Below are 23,991 nucleotides of genomic sequence, written 5' to 3' on the forward strand. Positions count from 1 at the left end.
TCTTTTGTTGGGGGTAGGGGAATATGAAGACGTGTTTTCGGCGTTGGGGGCATGGCGAGAAATGTGTGTCCAGTGCATTAGAAAGATTTGGGGAGGGAGTGCACCTCACTGTTACCATAGGAGGTAGAAGGAACCTTGGAGTCTGCCTTGACCCTGAAAACAAATCTCCCCCCCCCCCCAAGTAGCTGACAGGTGGTCATCCAACCTTTGCCTGAGGGAGCACCCGCTCGAACCCACGCCAGTTTGTTTCTTGTGATCAGATAGAAAATGCCAGAGTCAGAGGCTGCCCCTGCTGCTCCTGAGTGCCTGCCTCTTAACGTTCTGAGGTCTTGGTGGGGGTGGAGTCAAGCTGGCCTACATCCAGTTCTGCCAGGAGCCTCTTCTCCTGGACTTGAGCCCTCCTCCATGACCAGGCCTACTGCTACCTCCATTGAGTGACAAGGCCACGTGCATATCTTTGCCCTCTAAGCTAAAGATAGGCATTGGGCCTTCCAGAAGGCCATAACTCTCAGTTTAGTAAGAGGTACTTGCATGTTAGGTGGCCAGGCCTCTGAAAAGACTATTCTGCCACAAAGTGCCTTCCACCACTTCCCCCACCCTTGCCATGTCTGTGCTCTGCTTTAATAAAGGCTGTGGGCAGCACTTCGACCCAGATATCAACCTCCCAGGTGAGTGGTGGCTTTTGTGGGGGGAGGTGGTGAATTCAGTGCACTGAAGGGAGTTAGGTGGGGAACCAGAACTGTAGGCTTCTCCCCACCCAGCTCAATTGATAGGTATGAAAAATAGGCTGAAAAGATCCAGCGGAGGGTGCAGGGGTGGTGGCTGGACAGCACCTTCTCTTTCTTGCTTTCATATTCGATCTTACCTGCTCTACAGATGGCTGTCGCCACCACCCTGGGGTGCCCATCTTCCATGATGCCCTTAAGGTGAGCTGGTGTGCTGGGAATGGCTTATTAGGACGTGATGGGGGCGGGGCTATGCCAAGCAGTCCTGGTTGAACTGATCCTTTCTTCTTAGGGTTGGTCCTGTTGCCATAAGCGAACAACAGATTTCTCAGAATTCCTAAGCATCCAGGTAATGTGGGTACTCCTCCCTGATTGCTCACCCCATTCAGTCCCTAGAGCCCAATGTGTCCCTTATGCTCATGACTCCATTGCTACTAGGGCTGTACCCTGGGACCACACTGTGCTGAGAAGCCTCTAAGTGCCCTGCGGGGGCCCAAGCATTTGGACACCATCCCGAAGTCAGCAGAGACACTTCGCCGGGAAAGGCCTAAGTGAGGGAAGGAATAGGGAAGGGAGGTGTGGAGAGGTCTTTCGTACGTTCTAGAGTTTAGGTGGTGGGCACAGGAGGTCTCGGAGCTAGATCTAGAGTGAGCATGATAGTGTTTTCTGTGTCTCAGTGGATGGGTAAGGCTGGGATTTGGTGAAGAAAGAAGGGAGATGAGGTAACCACAAGCTCCAGTGAGGGTGGGGCCCTGGAGGTAGAAGATAAGGGAGGTGTAGACCTGGGGGCTGGCTTTGGCAAAGATGGACTGAAGCTGAGTGGCTGAGGTGATGGCTCCAGGAGGCCCTGGAGAGGCTTCCAGTGGCTGCCCACCATAGTGTGTGGGGCAGTGAGGTTTCTAATAGCATTTATATATCACTTGAGGGTTTGCAAAGCACTTTACATGCCTTCTATTCATTTGATCGTCATAGCAGCCTGGTGAAGTAGGTGCTATTCTTGTCCCTAATTTACAGCTAAGGAAACTGAGCCACATAGAAATTAAATGACTTGCATGGTCTAGTGGAAGAGTAAGAAGACCCACGTTCAAGTAGCAGTTCTACCACTTCCTCTCACTGTGGACAAGCCCTTTAACATCTGTGAGCCTCAGTTTCCTCTTTAAAAATGGAGAAGAATGCTTACATTGCTTCACTAGGCCTGTGCTTTGTTCAGTGCTGTGTAAGGATGAACTTGACGGGCACAGAATCCTTACTTGTGGAGCTTGGACATGGGATCTTGCATTGGGCATCGGGATCTGAACCTCCTGTCCTCCACAGGGAAGAGCTGAACCTGTACCTCCTGCCACTAAGTGTATCTCATGCCTTGGAGACTGCCCTGGAACAGAAGGAGCTTGTCCTCGGGGACCCTGAGCCTGGAGCAGGTCAACAAGTCATCCGCCATTTGTTAAATGTCTCCTATGGGCCAGGCCCTGTGCCAAGTGCTGGCATCACAGAGAAGGGCCAGGCTAGGCCTGTTCTCAAGACACTCCCAGGCTGATGGGGAACAGTAACTTGCAAACGCCTGTGTACATGCAAGCTAGAAATAGGCTAAGTAGAAGAGAATGTCGGGAAGGTGCTAGAGGTTGCAAAAGAGCAGCTTTGAAAGGCTTCCAGAGAAGGTGGGATTTCTGATGTCTTGTGGGACAGCTAGGTGGCACTGCAGTGGATAGAGCACCAGCCCTGGAGTCAGGAGGACCTGAGGTCAAACCCGACTTCGGACACATGATACTCACTAGCTGTGTGACCCTGGGCAAGTCACTTAACCCCAATTGCCTCACCAAAAAAAACCAAAAGTGGTGGGATTTCAGCTGAGACCTGAGGGAAGCCGGGAGGTGATGATCAGGGAGAGGGTTCCAGGAGCTGATCGGTGAGAGTGCACAGAGTTTAAGTGAGCAAGCGCACTTCCACGAGGCTCCGCCTCCAGACAGCCGATGGACTCCACGCGGCACAGACTCGGGCAGGTTTTCTTTTGTCCCTGGCCACTGTGGAAATTTGTTTTGCATTACTATATGGATTAGTAAAGGGGGAATGTGTTTTTCCTTTCTCATTGGGTGGAGAAGTGGGGTAATTGGGACTGAAAATAAGTTTTTTAAAAAATGGAAAAACACACAGTCCCAAGATGGAGTAGCTCGTGGGAGGAATGGCAAGGGGCCAGAATCACTGGCTCCAGGACTTGGGATGGGGGAGGAAGTTGTGGAAAGACTTGAAAGGTGGGAGATGGCTGGACTATGAAGGGCTTTAAAGGCCAGGTGATTTTCTTACTGATCCTAGAGGTTGATATTAGGGAGCCACTGGATTGTGGCTCCCATTACTGAATGGGAGCAGAGTTTGTGGAGTAGGGAGAGTGATGTGGTCACGCTTGTGCTTTAGTAACATTAGCAGCTGAACAGAGGATGGCCTGGCATAGGGGGAGCTTGGAGGAAGGTGGGGTACCTCCCCACCCCCAAAGCAGGCTACTGTGGTAGTCCAGGGGTGAGGTGATAAGGGCCTGTGTCAGGGTGGGGGCAGTGTCAGAGGAGAGGAGGAGGCCTATATGAGAGACGGAAGGTAGAAGATTGGTGAGATCACTGATACCTAGTTGGTTGGACACAGCGGCTGAGTGAGGATGACCTCTAGGCCTAGGTGACTGGGAGGTTGGTGCCTCAACAGTCATAGCAAGTGAGGAAGGGTTTCAAGGTAAGTTAAGGCCTTCCATTTTGCACATGTTGAATTTAAGATGTCTATGGGACATCTAGCCTGAGATGCAGCTGGAATTTCAAGGTGACAAGAACGGTCCTTGTTGACCTCCCTGTGTCCTCTGTTTAGGACTCCCCAACACTGTGGTTCATCCTGGCTCCATCTGCCAGAACCCAGGATGTGGTACCGTAAGTGAAACCTGGGGAGACTTGAGGAGTGGTTGGGTATCAGTGAGAAACTCGAAGTGGGGTAGCTCTCACATGTCCCCTTGTTCCCTCCCTGCCTTTCTACCTACTTCCCACTCCTTCCAAGGTGTTCCAAGGCTCTGAGAGTGATGCTAGCCCCTGCAGCTTCCATCCGGGAGGGCCTCGATTCCATGAGGGGTAAGGGAAAGGATAGGGTGGAGTTGTATTTGCCAGAAGAGGGAGAGTTGAGGTATGAGAAGGGGCAAATGCACCTTAATGGCCTTCCCACCGCAGGATGAAATCTTGGAGCTGCTGTGGCGTAACAACCATGGATTTTAGTATGTTCCTGGCACAGCCAGGATGCAGCCTTGGTAGACATGTCTGGCAGAAGCAGGTGAGCCTGACCTCTGGGCTCCCATCTTGCTTGACCTGTTGGCTGGAACCCAGCCTGGTGAGGTCTTCCCTGCCCCTTCCTTGCATTGTCACAGTGACATCCTGCTCCTTAGTGGTCCAGATGCTTTGGGATGGGAGGCAGGTACATTTCCTCGGGATTCCACCGGGTGCCCTGAGCATTATAACCTACTAGATAATCAAATGGATTTGGAAACCTCGTCATTCTGTCATGTTGTCTTCAGCGATGGGTCTCCTGCCGCTATGACTGGCACCAGACAGCCTCTGTAGTCGTGGTGACTGTGTATGGCCAGGGCCCATTGCCTGCACTCAGCTGGGTGAAGGCCAGTCCGACCAAGGTGAGGGTGCTGCTAATTGTGGGGAGGGTACTGGTCAGGCACAAATTGGCTGCTGGACCGAGGGAGGGCCATCCCCCTCACCTGCCTGTGTCCTCACGTGTTTCTGTTCCCTTTCAGCTTCATATCTACATATCTTTTGAGGGTAACCGGGTCTTCCAGGAACAAATGGAGCTCTGGGGGGTGAGTGAAGTTGGGGGAGTGGATGGAAATGTCTGATTGGAAGCTCTCTGAGATCAGGGCAGGCATTGAGAGGCTTTGAGTGGTGGGAAAGTTGAGGAGGCTTTCTCGCCACCTGCTTTGATTTCTTCTCACCTCTATCTTCCTTTCTCCCTGTTCATCCCTTCACGTTGACTTCTGTGTAACTTCTTATCCCTTGTACCCCCCTCTCTCTTTCTTTGTCTCCACCTGTAATCTTCTCCCCAAGTTCTTCTGTCTTTTTCCTCCAGGTCATAACTGTGGAGCAGAGTTCTGTCTCCCTCATGCTGTCCCGGGCAGAGATAACCCTGAGCAAGGCTGACCCAGGGCCTTGGGCCCAGTTGGAGCAGCCAGGCACAGGGATGCCGGCTGAGAAGGTTGGGGAGGATGTTGGGTCTGGGATGATTGGAGAGGAACGTGAGGATTCAGATGACAATTTGAGCTGGACAGAGGAAGAGGAGGAAGAGGTTGAGGGAGAGTGACCACGTGATAGGTACTTTGACAGAAGCTTAGTGGCTCCCCTAGGACACTGGAATCAGGGGCATGGTCAGTGGCATGCTGGTATTGGGCATTGAACTGTAGGACAGAGAGGAAAACCTAAGAAGGGGCCTTCCCATGCTGTTACTGTGCTCAAAGAAATTTCATGGTCCTCAGATCACACTGTGTCATTCTCTTGCTCTTTCCTCAATCCAAGAACAACATGTGGAGGCCTGATCACTCTCTCGGTACCTGGTCACGGCCTTCACCACCTCCCCAACTTCCCAACAAGAAACAACCACCAAATAAAAAAACTACAAAAATGAAAAAAAAAGCAGCCCACACAACTATCCCTTCGTCTTTGACATGAATCTTGAATTTAATATTATTTAATATAAGCCATGTACCCAAACCTCTGATAGCCTGGAGGGAGGGGAGGGGAGGGGGGTGGAATCGAGAATATAAGCCTTGTCCCCTGGTTGTAGAAACGAGAGGCGAAATAATAGTGAAAGTCCAGAAAGTCCTGAAATGGCTGCTCTAGCTTATAAGTAACCGGGTTGAGAAGAGAGAGCTTAATGTGGGCTCGAGTAGTCAAGGAAGGCTTTGTTGACAAGGATTTGGGGCCTCATAGCCAGGGCTCTCCTGCTTCTATATCCCTGTAAAGGTTGAAAGAACATAGGGGAGAAAAGGTGGAGCAGCCTTTATCTAGCTCTGGAGCATGAAACCTGGAACCAAATATTTGGGACAAGACTCCATCTCCAGCAAGGACCCTGGCCCAGTAGAAGGGAGAGCCCTTCAGGGACGTAGCCTGGCACAGTGCCTGGCTTTTACTGGATGCCTAGTGGATTGGAGTAAATTGAACTCAGTCATAGAGTTCATACAGTCTAGATTCAGTAGTTCTGTGTTTCCTGAGCCTTCTTGTGGTCATATTTTCTCCTTGAATTGGGGTGGCGGAGAATCAGAACTTCAGAAAAATCATGCTGGAGAGATGCCCAGATGTTCCCGTGGTACAAGTGAAAGGGCCCAGGGGCAGGGGAAGACTGGTTTTGCCTTCAGCTAGGCCGGGGCCTACTTCCATAGTTGCCTTTCTTTTCAGGCTGCAAGGAATTGCCTTGTAGGCTGGGAAGGAAGAATGGTGGTGACAGATGTTTAAGGGTTACAAAGTGCTTGATGCAACTTGCCATTTAATCCCTACACCCACCTTGAAGATCAATACTAAAGGTATTCTCAGTTTTATTGATGAGGCTGAAACAGGTGAGGCGACTTGCCTGTATCCACATAGCTAATGTTGGAGACAGGGTGCAAAGCTAGGTCTCCTGCTCGGGTACGTTCAGCACTCGAAGACACCAGTCTGGGGAAGGTGGGCTCAGGAGACAGGATGGGCAGCAAGGCTGGGCGATGGAAGCTTGCTGATGACTTAAGAGTCAGGCTCACCTGCAGCTCGGTTTAGGTGGTGTGAAGTGGGGGCAGCATTGAGGGTGGGCATGGGGAACCTTCAAACTCTTGGTCACATGTGGTATTCCAGGTCCTCAAGTTTGGTCCTTTGACTGAATCCAAACCTCACAGAACAGATCTTTTAAGGGGATCCCCACCCCTGACTGCTAGGATCTGGCATAATGTTTTGGTGGAGGCCAAGGCCTCGAAGGCTGTCCAAGGTGGAAGGGTAGATTTGGTTGACCAACGACTCCAGTGCCATTCATGCTTCTTGCCCGGATTTGGCTCAGTTACAAGCTGATCTATCAAGGCCCATCCAAATTTCCACAGCTGCTCCTTCTCTATACTATCCTTCCACATTAATGAAAAATAGCAGGAAAGGGCAATACCTCAGATACCCTCTCATAAGTGTGGAATAGAGGTGGGTGTGATGGGTCCAAAGAGAGGTCCTAGAGACATCTATCTGCCTGTTCTCTTCCTACCTACTTTGAGTCCACAATAAGACATTTTCGCGTTCGTTCCAAAGGGAGTGGCCAGAGATTGGGCTCTCAGGCAATGTAGTGTGATATGGCTGCCAAAGGAGATTGTGATGTTGGGTTACAGTCAGCTTGTTTTTAGTGAAAGGCTTCAGAAGGAAGACCTCTTTTAGCCTAAATTGCTCACACAGGCCCCTCTCCTGGCCCAGAAAAACTACTGCCTTAAAGTTCTCCATGACTTGGCTCGGGTTCCTGGGCCTTTAAACTTAGGAACTCTCCTTCCCTACTTACACCCAAACTGCAATCCCAGCCACCAACCTGGGAGTTTCCTTAGGTCCCTGGGTGGGGTGGCCCAATTGAGGTATTCACATGTGGACTAGGAGCAGGGATCTCATTCTAGGCTGAGGCTGGTTGGCGTCATTAAGCACAGACTTCCTGTTTTCATTTCTAGGGGTGGGGGGAGCTCCTGGGAGCAGGCTGGGATTGGATGGGTGTGCAGGATATGGTCTGTTCAGTTCTTTTCAGAAGAGTCTGGCTTTAGCTAGCTGGGCATTTGACCTTAGAGAAAAGCAATCTGCAGGCGACTGAGACAATTGCTGAGAGGACTAGGTTCCAGTGAGCAGCCGGGCAGATTAGGGGACAGCTTCCCTGCCTGCCAAGAGGAGGGGCTGGGTGGGTAGGTGGGGGCTTGGTATTGGGTTTTAGTTACAGTGGCCCTTGGACAAGTGATCAGGCAGCCCCTCCTCCTCCAGTCTCCCCAAGTACTGGCTGGCCAAACCGCCCGAGGCTGAGTTTCTGGGCTTCCGAATACTAGGTAGGTAGGCACTACTAATGGGAAGCGGCTGCAAGAAACCTGTGGAGCTGCTTAGTTTGGCGTGGACGGGGAAGGAAGCAGGCCCTTGAAAGACTGCAGCTTCCCTGACCTCTAGGCTTCAAAGATTCCAGGGAGTGGCCTTGCTTTAAGGGTTGGCCGGCTCGGCACGCAAGCAGAGTTAGGCTAGCTCAGACCTTGGGCTGAAATCCTTTAGGAAGAATTTTGTTGTAATTCTTCGTAGTCTGGGCCTGATTTCGTAGGGCCACATATCTTAGTTTTAGCTAGATCCTCCTTCCGTACCGCAGGCATTTCAGGCTGGCAGAAGGCCGGCCTCTGTGATTCTTTGAGAGCGGAAGTTGGCGGATTGAATAGCACGAAATGGAAAGTTGTCTCGATTTAAAAGAGCAACTAGAATAGCTACAAGATGGGGCAATGAGGCCTGGCTAGGCAGCCCTTGTTGGGAAAGGCTCCAAGGATTTGGGGCAGCCCCAAAAGAAGCTCATAAACTGTTAGTTTGCTCTCGCTTTGTCCGGGATGAAAGGTTTCAGATCTGGATAGCTTGGGGAGGGGGAGAATGGGGGTAGCTAATATGCCGAATGGCAGCCCGTTTCCAAACCCGACCGCCACTGCACGGAATCTTCCAACACGTTAGCAAATTGCCGGCGCCCCGGAGCCTCCAGACCATCTGAAGGCCCGAGAGAGACCTCTCTCTTGCCCGTGGTCAGGTGGCCGTCCACTTTGGGGTCGTGATCAGGCAGTCCGAGGTCATTCCGAGGGGACGGTCCTACTGACGTCCCAGAGAGATGGGTGCAGGGAACGAGTAAGCACGGCTGCCTCGATTACCCTCCCCCAGAAAGGCCTGGGCAGCTAAGTGCCCAAGATGCCGGTTTCTCAGGAAGGGACCAGTCCCGAGAGCTGGCACTGCGGGGGCTGAAAAGCTTCGGGCCCCAGTCCCGCTTGTCAGTTTCCGAGAGGACACTGGTGAGCCCAGGGGCCCAGAGGGGGTGGGGCCAGCCAGGGCGGGGCACCCCCCCACACCCCGCGAGCTTTCCCAGGAGGTCACGGGGCCGCGGCTATGGGGAGGAGCTTCTGGGAGTTCCCGGATGTGCAGCTGGAGCGGCGGGCCGGCAGAGCCTGGGAAGTGGCCGCGAGGAGTCTGGCGGCGGCGGCCGGCGGGCCACGGGCCACGGTGAGAGGCCGCGGGGGAGGCCGGCCCCCTGACCGAAGCGGCTCTGGGAGCGGGGGGGACGCGCAGCCCCGCACGTGAGGGGCCAATCTGGACGGCGCTGAAGGGTGGGACGCGACGGGCCGGGCAGTGCAAGGGCGGCCTTCGCCTCCCGGCCCGGGGCCGCTGGGCCTGGCTGCCCCCCCCCCCCCCGCGCGCCATCTCCGCGCCCCTCCCCGTCTCCCCTGTGAGCAGCCGTCGGCCCTCGGCGGAACCCCGGCTGGAAGCCGCCCGCCGCGCCCGCGGGATGCCAAGGCCGATGCCTAGGCTCCGCTCGGTTGACATTTGTTTCTACGGTGCTGCTTGATTGGGGGGGGGGTGTTGGTAACGGTGTTTGCCAATGGCCAGGGCGGGTCAAGGCGGGGGGGGGGCGGAGCTGCTGGATCCTCTTTACGAAAATGGTGGTTCGGGAGCCCTCCCGGCCTGATCCTTGGCTTTGGGAGGGAGGAGACAGTGCGGGTGTGTTTTCGGGTACTGAGGAGAGTAATCCTAGCAAATATGGGGCCAGGTGATGGGATGTAAAGCCTCTCTCAGGGAAAGGATATGGGGTGCCAAGATGGTTCAAAGGGTGCTTAGAAGAAATAAGGGCCTCCTGGCCCGGAATGAGGGGCTCTCCCAAGAACATATTCCCAGGACCGTTTATTAAGGGCTTAACTCCGGGCCAAGGAGCTGGGGATACAGATACAAAAGTGAAAGCGCCCCCTCTCCCCCAAGGAACAGACTTCTGCTTTGGAGATGGGGTGAGGAGAGGTCTGGAAACCCTCACATGGGAGGCTTAGCCTTGAATGGAGCCAGGGAGCCCGAGGTGATGAGGGCAGGGCAAACAGGCAAAAACCCTGGGGACATGAAAGTCTGGAAAGAGAACTCCAAGAGCTAGGGACGTTGTTGTTGCAAGGCTTTAAACGCCAAGCCAAGGAGCTTGTGTCTTATTTTAGAGGCAAGGGGGAGCCCCTGAAGCTCCTTCAGAGGGAGAACGACAGGCTCCAAGCTGTGTTTCTGGAAGGTCGTTTTGGCAGCTGAGGCAAAGACAGATTGGAGAGAGATAGGAGGCAGTTCTGGGCCCTTGGGTTAATCCATGGTGGGAGGCCAGAACGACTCCAAGAAAGTGGTGACTAGGGCAGTAGTTGTTCTGGAGGTAGAAACACCAAGCCTTGGCTGCTTCCTTCAGATCCTTGGATCTAAAACAAGTGCTGGCACAGACTAGGCCACAGAAGTAGACAAATGAACCTGGCGAAGACTGGACTTTCCCATTGGGCACAGCCCTTTGCCAAGTTCTGTGGCAGTCCTGGGCCCATTGCCCATCAGTTGCCAGGTCTTATTGGTTCTATGTCCACAACATCTCTCATCCCCTTTGTTACACTCAGTTATCTACCTGCTTCAGGGCCTCAGCAGTTAACTTTCTCATGGACAGTGCTTCAGTCGTCTCCTGGATTCCCTGCTCCCAGTCTCTCTCCACCTTAATCCAGTTTTCACTTAGCTGCCAAATGATCTTCCTGAAGTGCAGGTCTGAGCATGTTGCTCTCCTGCTCAAGAAGTTTCCGGGGCTCCCTCTTGCCTTCTCAGCTTGGCATTTAAAGCCTTTACCACCTGGCTCTAGTTGACCTTGACTAACTTGTTTGAGGGCCCTCTCCATTGTAATGCTGCATTTCAGCCATGTGGGCCTACTCTGCGTCCTCTGAATTTGTGGAATGCACGCCCTTCTCACTACTTCTGGTTCTAGGGCTGCCTCCCTGGGAAGCATCTCTCCTCATTGGTGTACTTTGCCTCAAGTGAGCTCGTCTCACCCAGACTTTACTGCCCAAAGGACTGGCTTCCTTATCTGCTGTTTACTCCTCTGTGTCTCACTGGAGAATGGCAACTTCTTGAGGTCACCAGGGTCTGGTTTTCTTAAGCCCAAGTCTCTAGAACCGAGCCTTCCATCATTGTAGGTGCTGAATAAACACTTGCTAACCTGAATGGACTTGGTTGAGAGGCTCCAGGTCACCTGAGGTTATCGCCAGAGGGACTCATCCCACTAGTCAGATCTGGTCAACTGATTAAGGGCCTGCCTTAAGCCAGGCCCTTCCCTAAACATTAGTGATACTGAAGAAAGGCTCTGCCCTCAGGTCACTCCCAGTCTAGGGGAGGAGGGGGAAAAGGACACACCTACACCTCTGTACAAAACAGGCTGTAGGCAGAAGAAATGGAGACCATGGCAGGGGTCAGGCTCCAGCATGAAGGGGGATCAGGAAAGGTTTCTTGCAGAAGGTACAGTTTGAGCTGAGACTTCCTGGAGGTGAGGAGGGAGAACTTGCTTGAAGTCAGGAGATGGGAAGTGCCAGGAAGCCAGCGTCACTGGATCCATGAGGCCGAGTCAGGGAGTGAGGTGGGAAGACTGGTCAGGGTGGGGGGAGGTGAGGTCGTGAAGGACTTTGAATGCCAAGCAAAGGATTTTATATTGCATCCTGAAGGCAATAGGGAGCCACTGGAGTTTACTGAGTTGGGGGTGAGTGATCGGACCTTTAGTGGTGGAATAGAGGATGGATTGGAGAGGGGAGAAATTTGAGGCAGGCAGAACCAGCCCCCCCCCCCCCAGCAGCTTTTGCCGTAGTCTAGGAGTGAGGTGATGAAGGCCTGCCCCAGAAGGGTGGCAGTGTCAGAGGAGAGATAGGGACCATATATGAGAGATGTTGTGAAGGTAAAAGCAACGAGACAGGACAGCAGATTGAATGGGGGGGGGGAATCAATGAGGAAGAATGAGGAGTCCACAATGCCATGGAGATGGGGAGTCAGGAGAGCTAAGAGGACCAGAAGAGGGGAGACTTGGAGGGGAGGTGGTGGAGACAGAGGGGTAAGCACAACATATCCAGTTTGACAATGGCCAGTGGACAGGTGGAGATAGGATGCTGGGAGTCAGGAGAGAGGTGGGGTTGGAGAAATCAGCTGCTTAGAGATGAGAATGGAATCTATGGGATCTGACAAGATCACTGAGACGAAGAATAGAAGAGAGAGAAGAGGGCCTAGGCCTAGAGCATTGCCTGATGCAATCCAGCAAAAGAAACCAAGAAGGAGCAGCCAGACAGCTAGGAAAAGGTCCAGCACCCAGGCCTCTGAAGAAGAGCAGATGTCAGCGGCCCAAGTTGGGGCAAGAAGGATGAGCGTTGAGAAAAGGCTCGGTTTAGTCACTGAGAGAAAGCTCATCGGAGATTCTGGAGAGAGTACGGTTTCTTTGTTTTGCTTTTTGGTGAGGCAGACCTGGTTAAGTGACTTGCCCAGGGTCACGCAGCTAGTGAGTGTCATGTGTCTGAGGCCGGATTTGAACTCAAGTCCTCTTGACTCCAGGGCTGGTGCGTGCTCTCTCCACTGCGTCACCTACCTGCCCTTGGAGAGAGTAGTTTGAGTGGAATGATTGAGGCCAGAGGCTGGTCTGGAGAAGGTTTGGAAAAGATTGTGGACTGACTGCCTTCTTAGGGAAGCTTCTTGAGAATACTGCTTTGCCCATGGGCATCTCCATTTCCTTCTTTCCCTGGCCAGACTGCCCCTCTTTAAGCATCTGGCTCCATTTTCAGGACAATTAATTGAGCTTAGAATGAGAGGCTCTGGGAGGTTCCTTCTAACAACTTGATACATTTATGAGCAGGATGGTACAAAGTAGCCTTGAATGAAGAAGCTGGGGCAGGAATTTTCCCTTTGAAGATGCCAAGTTGTATTGAGGGACATGGCGGGAAGCTAACACTGCTTTGGCCGTGCTTTGAGGTGGCTTTTCTGTTCACAAGGCCATCCGTGTGTTCACATTTCACTTTGGCCACTTCTGGGATCATTATGGCTTCTCAGGGCTGCCTCAGTTTCCTCCTCTGTAAAATGAGGAAAGTGGAGTAGATGACCTCTGAGGTCCCTTCCAGAGTCTATGACTGTGGTCTTAGGAGCTCAGTCTCATGTGAAGTGAGTGAATGGAGGAGTTGTTAGTGTGACCAAGGTGGGTGTGGGGGTCCCTGTGGAGCCTATCCCTTTTGCCTCTGGCAATTTAATCAGCCATGCCTCCTGACCACAGTTAGCTCCTTTTTTGACCTTGGGGCAATCCAATGGCCCCTCCAGTCGGCTTGGTTCCCTCCCCTTATGCTTTATGGCCTTTCTAGTAAATGAAAATTCCTCAGTCTCCAGTTAGGAAAATTCCTAACGTTGAGGCAGAGGTAAAATTCAGATGACTGAAAAATGTTTGGACAAAGAAGCAAGCATAATACATTGGGAGAGGAACGTGGGGAAGGAGCTGACCTTTCAATCAGGCTTCTCCTAGTCTTTGAAGAGGTAGGTCTAACTTGGGGCCTCAGTCTGACTCTTCTGTTCTGAGATGCCCGAAGGCCTACCCTCCTGCCTTGGTTTCTCCCTAGCTGCCCTGAGCACCACTCCTCTCATGGTTATCTTGCCTGTGAACCTCTGTTGCACTTCAGTAATTGTGAGCTGAGGTAGCAGTCATAGGGAGAGTATTCAGGGATGGAACTGAAGGGCTGCTGTGCAGAGTTCTTCTTGGGAAGCCTAGCTGCGACACTCTGACTATCTTCTCGGACAAAGGAGCCTCTGTGAGCTGGGAGGGAGCAGAGGCCTGAGGCTCAGAATACAGTGGTGTTGTCCACACTATCACCATGTGCAGGCCAGAGCCCTCATCCCCTCCACCTGGCTACATGGCCCTGTCCTCAGCCTTGGCACAGTCATTGCCCTCTTTTCTCCAGGAGTTCATTGTCTGGCTCGAAGTCTTTCCCACTCCAGCCCCCTCCTTGCTGTCATACTTGGAGGCACATGGGAAAAAGTCAATCCAGAAAAAGGTAGGTAGGGTAAGGCGCCCAGTGATTAGACTGAATCTTCAGAAAGAGATTCTTTATATACACTAGAAATTAATACACTAGAAACACGGGTCTTGTTTTCAGCACATTCATCTGTTGAAAAGACCCTAATGCCCCCACTTCTGTAATCAAATGTGTTAGCCAAAGCCCCTTTCCCTGAGGTGACAGAGCCTCAACTGAACCTTTTTTCCTTTTCCTTGTGGAGGCAGGAGGAAGGAGGGAGGATGCAGACCATCAAGTGTGTGGTGGTTGGCGATGGGGCTGTGGGCAAGACTTGCCTTCTCATCAGCTATACGACCAATGCCTTTCCCGAGGAGTACATCCCCACGGTCTTCGACAACTACAGTGCCCAGATGTCTGTGGATGGCCGGACAGTCAGCCTGAATTTGTGGGACACAGCTGGTCAAGAGGAGTATGACCGCCTCCGGACCCTGTCTTACCCGCAGACCAATGTCTTTGTCATCTGCTTCTCCATTGGCAGCCCCTCATCCTATGCCAACGTGCGACACAAGTGGCACCCCGAGGTCTCTCATCACTGCCCCAACGTGCCTATCCTGCTCGTGGGCACCAAAAAGGACCTGCGGAATGACCTTGCGACGTTGAAGAGGCTGAAGGAGCTGAGCCTAACACCTACTACCCCTCAGCAAGGGACCTCCCTGGCCAAGCAGGTGGGCGCTGTGAAGTATTTGGAGTGCTCAGCCCTGATGCAAGATGGAGTTGGTGAGGTATTTGCAGAGGCTGTGAGAGCTGTGCTGTACCCTGTCACCAAGAAGAACACAAAGAAATGCATCCTCTTGTAGCTCCTGGGACAATGCCTAGGCACCATGCAGAGCCAGGAACCCTTCCGTAGTCCCCAGTCCTGGGCCTGATTTGGAAGTGGGGGAAGGGGGCAGGGGGGAGCTGGCCACAGCTTGGCACGACTGCCTGCTCCTTGGTGCTGAGCATTGGTCTTTGTGGGCAAAAAGAAAGAAGGCAGGTGTGGTTGCATGACGTTGTTGCCTTGAGGTTTTTCTTTTCTTTCTTTCTTTCCTTTTTTTTTTTGATGTACTAATTTTTGAAAATGTTCTCATGTCTGTTTCCCAGATGTTCCCTGTTCCTCTCCTTCTGCCTCTCTTCCCCCAAGACTAGGCTTTTTCGTGGGAAAGGTTTATGACAAACGGGGCCTCCAGATGAGGCTAGTGGGGCTGGAGGAGCTCATGGCCTCTTAGATCACCTTTGGGGGCCTCAGGTGACATCTCCGCTTTGGCGCAGAGTAAATGCTTCATAAATACTCATTTGTTGATGCAAAGATTAATGGGGGTACTGGTGCTCTGGGGCTAGCATTTCATTCCCCTTCTCTACCATGAAGAGAAAGGTGTAAGAAAGGGAAATGGCAGTACACAGGACGTGCTGAGCTTACTTCTTACCACTTACATTAAGGGGATTCTGTGTCCCTATTCTTCTGGGCTGAACTTTGAGACTACTTGATAGGGATAGCTTTCCTATCTCCATCCCTGCCCTATGAGGCTTGGCAACTGCTCCCTCCTTAGGGCTCTTAAAGTAGCTTGAGGCTGGGATTGTCCCACCCTTGATTGAGGCCGTCCCCTGTTTGGCCCAAGCAACTCAGCTCTTCTGTCCCCCTCCCCCCCATTTTTCCTCCAGCTGAGTTTAAAGGATTTTGTGATTCCCTAAAAGGAAAAGGAGAAAACCTTTTAACTTTTGATTCTGGGCTCTGCTTTGGGAGGGACAGCCAGATGAAATGCTGACCTCCTCACACACCCCACTTTTCAAAATTACACTGAGGCTGTTGGGAATTTGGGAAATGGAATAAAAAGGGTCTCTTGTGCCTTCAGTGAATACTATGTGCCTTTGGTGACCCCAGCATCCCCCCCACCCCCGGGGTCAGCTTTCTGGAGGACTAGGAACCCAGGTTAGAGGCACTATTAGGGAATTTGCACCATCCTTTCTCTCCTCCTCATCCTAAACAAATGTCTCTTCTTTATTATGTGCCATGAGATCATGAGATGGAACTTACCAGGCTTTCTGGTCACTTTATCTCAAGCTGCAGACACTGCTTCCTGGTACTTCCACATAGCCTGGCACCAGTGGATTGAACCTGTGAAAGAAAGGCCCACAAAACACACTGCTGCCCATATGTGGGTTTCTGACTCCGTCCCCACACCCATGCTTGTTTTCACAGGTGCGAGCCGCTGTGGTAGTATCCCAGGGGACTAGGACAAGGCTGCCTTTCTTGGTAGAGGCAGAATCTTCTTAGAACTTTGGGGGGAAAGGCCGTGCTATAATGAGGGGAGTATGTTGTCCTCAAGAGCCAGCCACTTCTGGGCATGCTGTGTCAGCTAGTGTCAGCCAAATGAGATCTCCAAAGTGCATTAGGGCTATTCTGCTGGATGAAGGTTTGTAGTACCCTCTGAGGGCTTTGTCAGGGTCTTCTGACTGAAAAGTTTTCAACTCAATTTTATCTGCAGTTCCAAATTCTCTCAGTTCCCTCTCCCACCCATTGAGAAGGCAAGAAAACTAGAACTGATTACAAATATGTATACTCATACAAAACACGTTTCCACGTTAGCCATATTTCCGCCACTCCTCCCCCCCTCAAAAAAAAAAGTTAAAGAGAAGGAAATATGCCTCAGTCGTTATTCCTGAGTCTACCAGCTCTTTATCTGGAGATGGATAGCATGTTTCATCTTGAGTGCTTAGAATTATGGCTGGGTCATTGTGTTGCTAAGAGTTCCTAAGTCTTTCAGTTGCTTTTCTTTACAATACTGTGACTACTTTGTAGATTGATCTGGTTCTGCCTACTTCACTCTGTCTTCCCAGGTTTTTCTCCAATCAATGGGCATCCTCTCAAACTGAGGAGTTTGAATATTTCTTCCAGGAAAATACTTTCCCCCAGTATATGAAGATATCTGTCAGGGGAGGTTACTTGGTTTCTCAGCATTAGTGAATGCTCTATTGCCAGTGATGTCAAAGGCTTGGCTCTGACTTATTTGGTAGGGCAAGTTTTGGGGGGTATTTGATATGAATGGAAGACTGACACTTAGAACTGCAGCAGTTCTCTTGTGGGGATTTTAATCCTGTGGTGCCTTCCCTCCCATCCTCACACTCTTCAAATCTGGGTATTGCTTGGGCAAACTTTGGTTTCTCTTGAAAATGGATTTAGCCCATCTGGTGGAGCAGGGAGTCGCCTGTGCCCATGGCTGATGGGATGTGGTACTGTAACATACACTGGTAACTTGATTTGTATACTTAAATGGATTTTGTATGAAGACTAATATGCTAGAGTCACTTGTAAATTATTCATAATTAAACGGTGGTAAAGCTTTGCTGATATTCCCAGGTCTCTGCATTGTTATTGTCTCTCAGCCCAAGGATTCCCCTTGAAAAAGAAAAAGATTTCTTTCTACTATATAACTGCTCCTTAAGTTTCAAACATAGGATTTATGAATACCCTGGAAGGATAATGAGCAGGTTGCAAATCACCCATAGGCGTAATCCTTCCATCCCTTCCCTTTTGCCCAGCAACTCAATGGATCTCATCTAGCCCAGTGTCTATTTTCTTATCTCCTTTCTTTTTCCTTAAAGGAACCCCTCCTTTTTTTCTCTTTGATCTATGACAACTCAGTTTCAACTCTGGCATTCTTGGTCACACCTATGGAAATCTTTACCCTTGCCCAGGTACCTCTGCACAGAATGAAAAAAAAAAGTGACAGTCTGTAACTGGCTGGAGAACCCACATGGATGAGATCCTGAATCTACCCAATTTATTTCCTTTGGTATGCTTCAATACTGGAGTGATGTCAGGAAACAATGCCTCATCCTTCCCCATCTGGGCCTAGTTTATTCCATCTGTGAGCCAAAAAAAACTCCCCAAAAAGTAGGGGCGGTGCTAACAATTGCTACCATTTATATAAAGCTTTAAGGTTTACAAAAGTATAGCTCTACTTTGAGCCTCACAACAATCCGGTGACGTAGGCCTACAATTACTGTTACCCCCATTTTACAGATGATAATTGAGGTTACTGGGTGTCAGCTGGGGATCTTGGTCCAAGTCTAGCACTCATACCCCTCTGCTCCTATTCTCCTAACTCCATGGCACGCTCTTCGGCTTCAGTGCCAGATCAGCCGAAGCCTGCCTGTCTGCTCTGGGTACATTCCGAGGGCAGGCTGCCAGGGCGCGCGGCCAGGTCTAGCTGAGGGAACCGGGAGGTGAAGAAAGGCCGGGCCACGGGCTGCCCGGCGGCTCGATACAAATGTAGCCATCGCTATCGGGCCAAGCTGAAAGATCTCCGCCCGGCTACGGGCCGCAAGCGGGGGGCGGTGGCGGCGCCGAACCTCGCAGGGAGGACCCCGGGAAGAGCTAGCCAGCTGTTGGCGCTGCGCCTGGGGCCGCCCTGCCTCAGTTTCCCCCGCTCCCCGGACAACGACGGGGCTGGCGTGCTGCCTGCTCCGTCAGGCTTTACTCCTCGGCTCATGGGGGCAGCCACGGCAGCTGCAGGGACCCCCGAGGCGCGCGGAACCGCATTAGAAGGCAGCAGCGGAAAGCGCCGCGACCCGCAGAGCTGAGTGCAGGCAGGCACATGACGGCACGCCCTCCACGTGACCCAGTGCCGCTCTTTCCCCCCCCACTTCGATTGGCTGCCTGTAGTGCGGCTGCGCGAAGCGGGGTGGGGCGGGGCTGGGCGGGGCCGAGCTCCGGGCGCGTCAAATCAGTTGGCGCCGAGAGGTCCTGTCGAGCGTAGGCTGGAATCGCGCGGGGGGCAGCCCGAAGGCTCGCCCCGCCCCCCGCGGCCTACCTGGGGCCTTTCCGGTGCGCCCCTCGACCGTCCCGTACTTCCGGAGGGAGGTGCCGCCGCGAAGCTGGCGCGCTCCTCGTCCGTCGGTCCGAGGCCTGTGCGAGAGCCGGGGGCTGCCTGCGCCGGCACGAGACCCCATGTCGGACTCGGACAGTGACGAGGACTCGGCCGCAAGCTCCGGGGGCGGCGGCGGCGGGGGGAACTGCGGCGGCGGTGGCGTTAGCAGCGTTAGCGGCGGCGGGAATGGCAGCAGCAACATTGCCTGCAGCAACGGCGGCGGCGGCGGCGGCAGCAGCAGCAGCAGCAGCAGCAACAGCAACAGCAACAGCAGCAGCAGCAGCAGCAGCAGCAGCAGCAGCAGCAGCAGCAGCAGCAGCAGCAGCAGCAGCAGCAGCTGTCCCTTCTCCTTAGCCGGCTTCCTCTTCGGCAACATCAACGAGGCCGGGCAGCTGGAAGGGGACAGCATCCTGGACAAGGTGAGGCCGGCGTGGCGGCGGGCCCTTACCCCCTCTACCTGCCGAGCCCACTCCTGGCGCCCGCGATCTCTGACCTCCGGAACAGTTAGGGCTCTGACACTTAAGGCGTGCCATTTCGGTGCCCAGCAAGCCCCTCTCCCCCTCTCTGGGCCTCGGTTTTCTCAGCTGTCAAATAGAGGGTTGGGGTTGGGGTTGGGGTTGGAGTTGGACTAGGTGACCTACCTAGTCTCTTCTAGCCCTACTTTTGTGATCCTGCTGATCTGAGGAGGGCATTTGGTTTAGCTCCTTGCTCTCAGACAAAAGCATGGCTCTCCACCATCGTTCAGAACAGAGAGCTCTGTCCATTTTCTGAAACTCTGTAGGAAGGGAGACTTCACAAACTCCTTAAAGTGTTCATTTCTGTAGGATCTCACCTGCCTTCTTTCTCACGCCCAATAGAATCCACTCCCTCAATTTAAACTCTTTTCTCTTAACCTTGTGTAGACATGGAGAGACTTACTTCTTAGTGTTGCCTCCTCATTTATTTATAAACTGTGGAGCCATCCCCTTGGCTTTCTTCTAAGCAGAACCACCCCAATTTCTTGAACTTTTCTTGGAGAATCCATTTTTCTTCCCTTTTGTTATCTTGGTCATTCATTCCTTTTTGAAGTCTTCCCAGTTGTTTCATACCCCCTTTAAAATATGGTGACCAGAAATGGACACAGTACTTTTAAGGAGTGTAAAGATGATTTCCCAGCCTCTGCAGGTTACATTCTTTTAGCAGGTCCAAAGCATCTTGTTGCTTTATGGATATGTTTTATGCTGGAGTAAGAATGTAAACTTAAATGTGAGAGAGTGGTATCTAGTTAGGGGTCCTCAGCTCTGATGCTATCTCATTTTTCAGGAGTCTAAGAAGCACTTGGCAGGCCTTGGGGCTTTGGGTCTTGGCAATCTGATCACTGAAATCACTGCAAGTGAAGAGGAAGTGACTGGAACTGATGGTGCCTTTGTGGATGAAGAAGGTAAAATTGGGGTCTTGGACATTTGGGAATGCTATGTAGGAATGATCTGGGGGAATCTGGATTGTTTTCTCCTGTAAGATAGCCCTTTTCCTCTCCAGGTTGGGTTAAGAGCATTGAAGATGCCGTAGACTATTCTGATATCACTGAGGTGGCAGAAGATGAAAGCCGAAGATACCATCAGGCAATGACCAGCTTGCAGCCATCCTGCCCCTCAGGTGATTCATGGGGAGCTGTCAACATTCTTCCATCCCAGGGCTGTGGTGACCACCCCTGGCCCCAGCTTTGAGGCCCAGTTACTGCCATTGTCCCTGCTACCTGTGCCTTGAGTCTGCTTTTCTTCCTTTCTCAGCTTAGTTCCAAGAAGTCTTCAGCCAGTTTGTTTCTTTTGAAATACTCACCATGGCACCATGTTGGAAGTATTTCATTCTTCATTCTGTTAAGTTGTAGATACATTGTTGCCATTTGGTAACTGCCAAGCAATGATGGTAGTAATCTTTTCTGCCTTATCAGCTAGCTCTTGAACATCCACAGGGATCAAAAGAAATGATATTTGCAAAGTGCTTGGCACATAGTAGGTGCTTAAGAAATGTTTATTTGACTGACTGAGTAGGGTGGCAAACCTGGGGGAGAACAAGAGGACAATGTTGAAAATAATGGGGGAATTGGAAAGGGATAAGGAAGAGCTCTGTGTGGGGTGTGTGTGTGTGTGACAGTGTGTGTGTGGGAGAAAGAGAAAGGGGGGCACAATGATAAACACATCTTCAAGTTTAGTGGTTGGGGCATCTCAGTGAAGGGGGGCTACAGATCAAAGGAGCCAGATAATTGGGAAGAAGGTATGTGGTTAGAGCTGGCAGTACAGCTATGGAAGTGAACAGCATGCTGGTAGAGGTGGAAGGGACTGAGCATAGAGAGATGAGCAGGGGGTTCAGCATTTCGCTTTGAGGAACAATCAGTTAAAGAACAGGCAGCAGAAAACACAGAAGGAGTGGTTAAAAAGTGAGAGATCCAGGAGAGTGACGTTCTGGACTTAGAGGCTAGAAAGAATATCAAGGTGTAGCGAACGCATTTCAGAGCTAGAGAAAGAAGGTCAGGGATGTGGGAGTGGAAAGGGGGAAAAGGTTACACATAGTGCGTGTGAGTCCCCCTAATTCCCTGGTTAGGTTACGTGCATGTGTGCATGGTGTGGTGTTTTGCTGTGTGGACATTCCATCTTTTCCTCAAGGCAAAGGCTGCATCTCCTGTGTGTTCTGCAGGGGTCGGGATGGGGTGCTCTGTATTTGGGAAAGACACCAGGCTAGCCCCTGACTGGCCTCTCTCTTGGGTTTCTTAGATGATGATGACGATGACTATGATGCAGACTGTGAAGACATCGATTCCAAGCTGATGCCTCCCCCACCTCCGCCACCAGGACCCATGAGGAAGGATGATAGTCAGGACCCTGCTGTGTGTGGTGAGGGTCCCCTCGAAGCCACCATTCTTTGGTGTATTGCCTCAGGAATGAGCAGGCCAGTGTGGTCTGAAGCCCAGCCTGGAGCAGAAAGGCATGGGGCTAGTCAGCAAAACTGAAATGCTGGGAAGGAGTGCAGGACTGGTTAGAAATCATTCCTTGGATGCATCTTGGAATGTTCTGTAGATCCCTGAGTTTGGTCTTGACTCCCTCAGGGGGACTTTCCTGCACAACTAGTACTTACCACCCCGTTGGGCTTTATTAACTTAATGTAGGTTCTCACATGAAACATCCAAAGCTTAACTGCCATATGGAAGTTTGCCTTTCCAAATATTTGGAATGATTTTCCAGCGTGCATAAGTCAATATGACAGTATAGATGTCTATCTTAAAGAAATGGCTTATTGGGCCAGCAGTCCTGGAATGAGGGTAAAGTAGAGATGTATCAGGCCAGCAGGACCCTTCAGAGGTGATCTTGATAGAGAGGCATTGTGGTGGACTTGTTGGAGTTCTAGATTTCGAGTCAGGAAGGCTGGGGTTTGGATTTTTCCTCAGATATTTCTTGGTCTGGGTAGGTTACTTCGTCTTGGGGCCTAAGTTCAGCCTGAAGTAGGTAGTAATATTAGTCCCCCCTCCCCCCAAAAATGGGGATAATAATGGCACCTACCTCCGAGTTGTTGTGAATGCCAAATTAGTGTATGTGTATGCTTTGTAAACCTTAATAAAGACTAGCTATTATTAATTCTAATCACTATCTGTATATCTTTTATAAGTGCACAGTTCCCCCTCCCATGGCTGGGTCATTTGGGAAAATCCTGGCCTCCTTTGATAACAACTTTCAGTTCGAGGTTACTTTGAGTCCTTGATGTTTCAGTTTTTACCCATTTCTTCTTTATTTGCTGCTGTGTATTTTGTACTCTTTTCTGGCTTTTTAGTTTGTAGGTTAAATGATCCTAAATTCCATTAACCTTTCCTCATAGGTCTGGTTTTCCAAGCATTTTCATTGTTATACTTAGCTTGCCACACATTCTCTAGATACTGGTGCCCAGAACTGGATATAATATAGCCTGACTCTCGTATGGTCTAATAGAACTTGCCTTTTGCTCATGTTCCAGCATCTTCCCCAGTGTTCTTTGAGCTTACAGAGAGGACTGTGGTGATACAGTCTATGTTTTGTCCTCATGTTACAACCTTAGGGATACCAGGTATGAGATGCAGTGACAGGGATTCTGTGAGTGATTCATGCCTCCACTGAAGTGGGGCTCCAAGCTGACCTTGGTTTAAATGACAAGGGGTGCTTTTTTTTCTCCTGTTGCAGCAGTATCAGAGGATGGAGATGGCATCATTCTGCCCTCTATCATTGCCTCTTCCTCTGCCACCTCCGAGAAGGTCGACTTCAGTAGTTCTTCAGACTCAGAATCTGAGATGGGCCTGCAGGAAACAAGACAGACAGAGTCAAAGGAGGGCAAGCTCACTCTCCCTCTGGCTGGGATCATGCAGCGTGACTCCACAAAAGTGTTACCTAGTGTCACAGATCTTTTTCCCGAGTTTCGGCCAGGCAAGGTATGGTGGTTTTTTATATTTTAGGAGGGTTGTATTGTGAAGGTGCAGAGAGAGAGAAGGGAAAGGACAGCTCAAGCTTAGTAGAGCACATGGGCAATGGAAAAGAAGACCGTGTATTTGTTTTTTGATAGCTCAGCCTTCTAAAGTATGAATGGAAACCAATGGAAAAATCCCATCCAACATTTCCTTACTACTTTACCTACTGTTTGTAGACCATGAAGCTTAAGTGCTGGAAATTTAAAACAATTATACAACATCATAACATCTGGCATGATATATCACGTAACCTAAATTATAATCTCTCCTGTTTGGGTAGTGCTCTAAGTCTTCCTTGCCAAAGTGGGAAGGAGCGTAACTATGATTAACCCTATTGAAGCACATGGAGCTAGTAAGTGTCAGGGGTAGAACTCACACTCGGGCCTCCTGACTACAAGCTCAGGGATCATTTTACTCTGCCCCGCTGCTGTTCTATGTGCTCTAGAAGGGGAGTGCTACAAAGACTGGTCAGTGGAATCCCCAAGATTACATGGTAAGTGCGTTAGAGAAGGGGCTTATCATTGCTGGGGGAGGCAGGCACAAGGGGAAAGGTCGTTACTGATCCAGGCGAAACAAGGAAGGCTTCATGGAAGTAGCATTTGAATTGGATGATCAGGACTAAAACAAGCCAGCTATTGGAACTGAGACCTTATGCTGGTGGGTGGCCAAATACATGACAAATGTTCATTTGAGGCAGAGTTCTACACAAGATGTTGAATCAAGAATGGCAATAATCTAAGTGTTTTTGTGTCTTGTGCTACATGTGGCCTGTGCTCTATGGGAATTGAGGGATAGTGTTTCTGGAGTAGCAGAGTTCTTGTCATACTCTTTCCTGGGATTTTACAGCTGGATAGATTGATGGGAGAA

The 23,991-nt window shown here is 51.1% G+C and overlaps 3 protein-coding genes and 1 long non-coding RNA gene across 15 annotated transcripts in view; 3 read left to right on the forward strand and 1 right to left on the reverse strand.

The window, feature by feature from the left end:
* Window positions 1–85: 85 nt before the first annotated feature.
* Window positions 86–5,221, forward strand: ITGB1BP2 (integrin subunit beta 1 binding protein 2). Of its 3 annotated transcripts, XM_020976603.2 has the most exons (11): window positions 86–668; window positions 877–926; window positions 1,018–1,074; window positions 1,164–1,276; window positions 2,040–2,143; window positions 3,567–3,625; window positions 3,750–3,820; window positions 3,917–4,016; window positions 4,258–4,371; window positions 4,489–4,551; window positions 4,818–5,221. In XM_020976603.2, exons 1-11 carry the CDS (start codon window positions 605–607, stop codon window positions 5,046–5,048), a joined length of 1,026 nt encoding a protein of 341 aa, XP_020832262.1. In that variant the 5' UTR covers window positions 86–604; the 3' UTR covers window positions 5,049–5,221. The 3 variants fall into 3 exon arrangements, with proteins under 3 accessions (XP_020832262.1, XP_020832264.1, XP_020832263.1); XM_020976605.2 differs by lacking the exons at window positions 3,750–3,820; window positions 3,917–4,016; XM_020976604.2 differs by lacking the exons at window positions 86–668; window positions 877–926; window positions 1,018–1,074 and having other exon boundaries at window positions 1,190–1,276; window positions 1,740–2,143.
* A 2,235-nt stretch (window positions 5,222–7,456) lies between these two features.
* LOC110201067 (rho-related GTP-binding protein RhoG-like) lies at window positions 7,457–17,139 on the forward strand. 5 transcript variants are annotated; one of them, XM_078147753.1, is made up of 3 exons: window positions 8,219–8,956; window positions 13,699–13,791; window positions 14,019–17,139. In XM_078147753.1, the coding sequence occupies exons 1-3, from the start codon at window positions 8,843–8,845 to the stop codon at window positions 14,607–14,609; spliced, it is 798 nt and encodes a 265-aa protein (XP_078003879.1). In that variant the 5' UTR covers window positions 8,219–8,842; the 3' UTR covers window positions 14,610–17,139. The 5 variants fall into 5 exon arrangements, with proteins under 5 accessions (XP_020832204.1, XP_078003879.1, XP_020832203.2 ...); XM_078147754.1 differs by having other exon boundaries at window positions 8,835–8,956; window positions 14,015–17,139; XM_020976545.2 differs by lacking the exons at window positions 8,219–8,956; window positions 13,699–13,791 and adding an exon at window positions 7,457–7,767.
* Window positions 17,140–18,510: 1,371 nt separating this feature from the next.
* Window positions 18,511–23,991, forward strand: part of TAF1 (TATA-box binding protein associated factor 1) — a 35,819-nt gene continuing 30,338 nt past the window's right edge. For 3 of the 6 annotated variants that reach the window (XM_020976612.2, XM_020976615.2, XM_078147806.1), the window contains exons 1-6: window positions 18,512–19,078; window positions 19,962–20,079; window positions 20,178–20,294; window positions 21,410–21,529; window positions 22,641–22,730; window positions 22,844–23,088. In XM_020976612.2, the coding sequence (XP_020832271.1) occupies window positions 18,740–19,078; window positions 19,962–20,079; window positions 20,178–20,294; window positions 21,410–21,529; window positions 22,641–22,730; window positions 22,844–23,088 (1,029 nt within the window). In that variant the 5' untranslated portion in view covers window positions 18,512–18,739. Of the gene's footprint in view, window positions 19,079–19,961; window positions 20,080–20,177; window positions 20,295–21,409; window positions 21,530–22,640; window positions 22,731–22,843; window positions 23,089–23,991 lie in introns of all 6 variants that reach the window. The other 3 variants (XM_020976617.2, XM_020976613.2, XM_020976614.2) reach the window with 3 other exon arrangements.
* The window catches only part of LOC144454989 (uncharacterized), a 43,420-nt gene continuing 41,822 nt past the window's right edge, over window positions 22,394–23,991 (reverse strand). The window contains exon 4 of the long non-coding RNA XR_013483608.1: window positions 22,394–22,956. This is a non-coding gene — a long non-coding RNA (uncharacterized LOC144454989). The remainder of the gene's footprint in view (window positions 22,957–23,991) is intronic.

Source organism: Phascolarctos cinereus, unplaced genomic scaffold (assembly GCF_003287225.1).
Source record: "Phascolarctos cinereus isolate Bilbo 61053 unplaced genomic scaffold, phaCin_HiC Scaffold_8;HRSCAF=390, whole genome shotgun sequence".
NCBI lineage: Eukaryota > Metazoa > Chordata > Mammalia > Diprotodontia > Phascolarctidae > Phascolarctos > Phascolarctos cinereus.

Excerpts from the sequence above, each read along its gene's own strand:
- ITGB1BP2 (XM_020976603.2), top strand. The coding sequence starts at position 605 with ATGTCTGTGCTCTGCTTTAATAAAGGCTGTGGGCAGCACTTCGACCCA. Across the intron at positions 669-876 it reads CCCAGATATCAACCTCCCAG|ATGGCTGTCGCCACCACCCT; the intron begins GTGAGTGGTGGC and ends CCTGCTCTACAG. Across the intron at positions 1,277-2,039 it reads CTTCGCCGGGAAAGGCCTAA|GGAAGAGCTGAACCTGTACC; the intron begins GTGAGGGAAGGA and ends TGTCCTCCACAG.
- LOC110201067 (XM_078147753.1), top strand. The coding sequence starts at position 8,843 with ATGGGGAGGAGCTTCTGGGAGTTCCCGGATGTGCAGCTGGAGCGGCGG. Across the intron at positions 8,957-13,698 it reads CCGGCGGGCCACGGGCCACG|GAGTTCATTGTCTGGCTCGA; the intron begins GTGAGAGGCCGC and ends TCTTTTCTCCAG. Across the intron at positions 13,792-14,018 it reads AAAAGTCAATCCAGAAAAAG|GAGGAAGGAGGGAGGATGCA; the intron begins GTAGGTAGGGTA and ends TTGTGGAGGCAG.